Source organism: Mycena indigotica, assembly GCF_014461135.1.
Source record: "Mycena indigotica strain 171206Taipei chromosome Unknown Mind.scaff0018, whole genome shotgun sequence".
NCBI classification, from domain to species: Eukaryota; Fungi; Basidiomycota; class Agaricomycetes; order Agaricales; family Mycenaceae; genus Mycena; species Mycena indigotica.
This window is the reverse complement of record NW_023503017.1, coordinates 522,150-526,143: the sequence shown is the minus strand read 5'-3', so window position 1 is coordinate 526,143 and position 3,994 is coordinate 522,150. Positions and strand designations below refer to the sequence as shown.

At 41.9% G+C, this 3,994-nt stretch overlaps 1 protein-coding gene across 1 annotated transcript; it reads left to right on the top strand.

Annotated features, from left to right (window-relative positions):
• Positions 1-450: 450 nt before the first annotated feature.
• On the top strand, positions 451-2,445 carry MIND_01409100 (uncharacterized protein; the record flags this gene model as incomplete). Its single annotated transcript, XM_037370488.1, has 1 exon — positions 451-2,445. One exon carries the CDS (start codon positions 451-453, stop codon positions 2,443-2,445), a length of 1,995 nt encoding a protein of 664 aa, XP_037213080.1.
• Positions 2,446-3,994: the final 1,549 nt, after the last annotated feature.

Sequence of the window (3,994 nt, the reverse complement as noted above, 5' to 3'; positions counted from 1 at the left end):
GAAGTTCAATATCTGTGACTTGCCATCATCATACCAAAGAGATGGGGAGGATGTCAACTTACAATTAAAAATCAAGCAACGAATAGGGGTACAGCTTAGATACTCTTGCCAAAACTGGGGTGCACATCTGAAGTCAATTAGGCATGATAATCCAAGGGTGCTGGAAATTATCCAGTGTTTACAGAAGTTTGTGGAATTGAAGATATTATTTTGGATGGAGACCATGAATTTAATGAGAAAAGACTGCCGTATAGCGCTTGACCAGGCATTGAGTTGGGTCCATAAGGTAAACAAGAATTTGAAAAAGAATAGGGATATTAACAAGAGGGACAGGTCCAGGAAGCAGAGATGATAAGGAATTATTTATACAGGGCCCAATCTCTATAGACCTACTATATAAATGGACCGGGGTTCTTGTCAACTCCTCACTTATATATAACAGGTCTAGGAATGGAGTTAGGAAGGAGAAGAGGGCATCAAGTTTGGGAAAAGTACTTTCCTCATCTGATTAGAGTAAACTGTGAGAAGGTGGTTCAGGAGAAAGTCTTGGTGGCTATCAAGACTAACAACAGTGGTAGGAGTACAGTAGCATTCTCTCCGGATGGCACAAAGGTTGTTTCTGCTGGTGATGGTATAGTCAAGATCTGGAATGCAGCTACAGGAGGAGAAGAGCAGTGCTTCAGCTCTGGTTGGACACCCTCAGTAGCATTGTCTCCAGATGGAACACAGGTGGTCTCTGGCTCTTATGGGATAGTTAAGATTTGGAATGCAGGTACAGGCGAAGAGGAGCAGAGCTTCGATGGCCACTCTGGTTGGGTAACCTCTGTAGCATTCTCTCCAGATGGAACAAAGGTGGTCTCTGGCTCTGAGGATACAATAGTCAAGATCTGGAATGCAGCCACAGGAGAAGAAGAGCAGAGCTTCAATGGCCACTTTGATAAAGTAATCTCTGTAGCATTCTCTCCAGATGGTACACAGGTTGTTTCTGCTAGTGATAGAATGGTTAAGATCTGGAATACGGCTACAGGAGCAGAAGAGCAGAGCTTCAATGGCCACTTTAGTTCAGGAATCTCAGTAGCACTCTGTCTAGATGGAACAAAGATGGCATCTGGTTCTGATGACAATACAGTCAAGATCTGGAATGTAGCTACGGGAGCAGAAGAGCGGAGCTTCAATGGCCACTCTGCTAGAGTAACCTCAGTAGCATTCTCTCTAGATGGTACAAAGGTTATCTCAGGTTCTTATGATAAAACAGTCAAGGTCTGGAATATGGCTACAGGAGAAGAAGAGCAGAGCTTCGACGATCACTTTACTGAGGTAATCTCTGTAGCATTCTCTCCAGATAGCACTAAGATTGTTTCACGCTCTGATGATCAAACAATCAACATCTGGAATGCTGTTACAGGAGCAGAAGAGCAGAGCTTCAATGGCCACTCTGCTAGAGTAACCTCGGTAGCATTCTCTCTAGATGGCACAAAGGTTATCTCAGGTTCTTATGATAAAACAGTCAAAGTCTGGAATGCCACTACAGGAACAGAAGAGCAGAGCTTTAATGCTCACTTTCCTCGGGTAATCTCAGTAGCATTGTCTCCAGATGGCCCAAAGGTTGTCTCAGGTTCTGATGATACAACAGTCAAGATCTGGAATGCTGCTACAGGAGCAGAAGAGATGAGCTTTAATGGCCACTCTGGCTGGGTAACCTCAGCAGCATTCTCTTCAGATGGCACAAAGGTTGTCTCAGGTTCTAATGATAGAACAGTCAAGATCTGGAATGCAGCTACAGGCAAAGAGGAGCAGAGCTTCAATGGCCACTCTGCTTGGGTAATCTTAGTAGCATTCTCTCCAGATGGAACAAAGGTGGTCTCTAGCTCTAAGGACAATATAGTCAAGATCTGGAATGCAACTACAGGAGAAGAAGAGCAGAGCTTCAATGGCCACCCTGATCGTGTAACCTCAGTAACATTCTCTCCAGATGGCACACAGTTTATTTCAAGCTATTATAATAAAACAGTTAAGCAGTGGAATGCAGCTACAGGAGCAGAAGAGCAGAGCTTCAATGGCCACTTTAGTTGGGTAACCTCAGCAGCATTCTCTCCAGATGGTACAAAAGTAGTTTCTGGCTCTGATGACCATACAATTCGAATCTGGAATGCAAATCCCACCACTGTTGAACAATATTCTATAGGCAAGGATGGTTGGCTTATTGGCCCCTACCCTGCTGCCTCTCCTATCATTTGGTGTTCCCCTACTATACGCCAAACACTCAAGTTCCCACCCTGTACTCTTGTTATTTCCTCTAATGGCAGGGCAGATATTGATATTGATTTGGACTTTCTTGGTCCCAACTGGGCTAAATGTTACACCCCACCTGTGCCTTCCATATCAAGGTATATTGCTGCTCTCATCCTCATGTTCCTTCTGGTCACCATCAATGAGTTTTACTAAGCCATTTATAACAGTATGTTACCTTGTCACTATTTTACTAAGTCTAATCCCTCTTCAGTAACACTGTTTCCTATCAATTTGTAGCTATGCAGAGACACATGCATACATATACTGTTCATCCATATGCTGAATCCATTTTTGAGTTCTCATCTGACAAATTTTCATGTCCCTGACTCCCTACATTAGCTGATTGAGAAACAAGTAAGTAATCTGACCAAAGAAATTCTTTGTTACATAAGCACAACCACCACATTAACAGTTCTTATAGGGATTCTTATTTTATACTAAAGTAACCAACCAAATGACTACCCCTAACTAAGTAAACTAACTACAGAAAGTCCAGAGTATAATAGATAGATGTACATACATATAATCATGAGCCATGATTTCATCCTGAGGCCACGCAGCCCCTTGACGACGACGTTCATGCTTATGTTTCCTGCCCACTCGCCGCTCCAGCCTTTCTCGCTGCAGTGCATGGGCACAAGGTACTCACACTAGTTTGAATGAAGCGGTAGGGCATCGTCATTTATGTTTCGTGCATACATTTGGCTGAATTCTTTAGAAATCATTCATGTACCTAATCTACATATAATATATAGTAATATATAGAATATCTGAATAAAAGGTTGGACAAGGAGAAGGCAAGTTATCATCTACATGATCAGGCGGGATCGCCTCGCCGCCACTCATCTGCCAATCATCTGCCGCTCACCTGCTGCTTGCAGACTAATGTTGTCCTGGAAGAAATCTGGAAAAAAATCTAAGAAAAAACTTCAAGTTTTTGATTGAGTTTTTGCCTAGAAAAAATGAGAAGAAAAACTTGTAATTTTTCTCTTTGTTTTTTCCGGAAAAAAACTTAGAGTTTTTGCTTGTAAAAAATTAAGCAAAAAACTGATCATTTGTGCAACAAGCTTTTCTGAGCAAAAATTTGAACTATTTCCCTAGCAAAAATTTTTGAAAAAAAAAACCTTGAATTTTTGTTCTAATTTTTTTTTAGCAAAAACTAGCTGCAAAAACTCGAAATTTTTGTCCTAGTTTCTTCTCTGTATATAGTTAGATCTCTTTCTTAGTAATAATTAAGTCAAAAAAAATTAATTTTTTTTCTAACATTTTTCGGGCGAAGGTTGGCAAAAAAAGTTCAAATTTTGACTTGGAAAACAATTATTCAAAAATTTCAAATTTTTGACCTAACTTTTCACAGGGAAAAATTCTGGAAACAGCCCAGTGCTGGCATCCTTGATGCTACCCGCAAGGTCCAGGAGCTTGCGCTAGTGGTCCTGGTGGAGCATTGAGCCGCTCTGTTGTCTTTGGCTAATCGCCTGGTGCACGCTTCTTCTTTTCTTTACCTCGTGTCGGCCCTGAACGCCTCCAAGGTGGCCCTAAGAGCCAAATTGTTGTCTTTTGCTGAACTGCAGCCTCTCAGCAACATTATCTTCGACGTCCGCACGGGGTTGTATCGTGTGGAACCCAATCTGTCAGAGTCATTTGCCCAAACTTTTGCTGACATCAAGACCCTCTGCTCGGAAGTCATCACGCAAAACCGTAT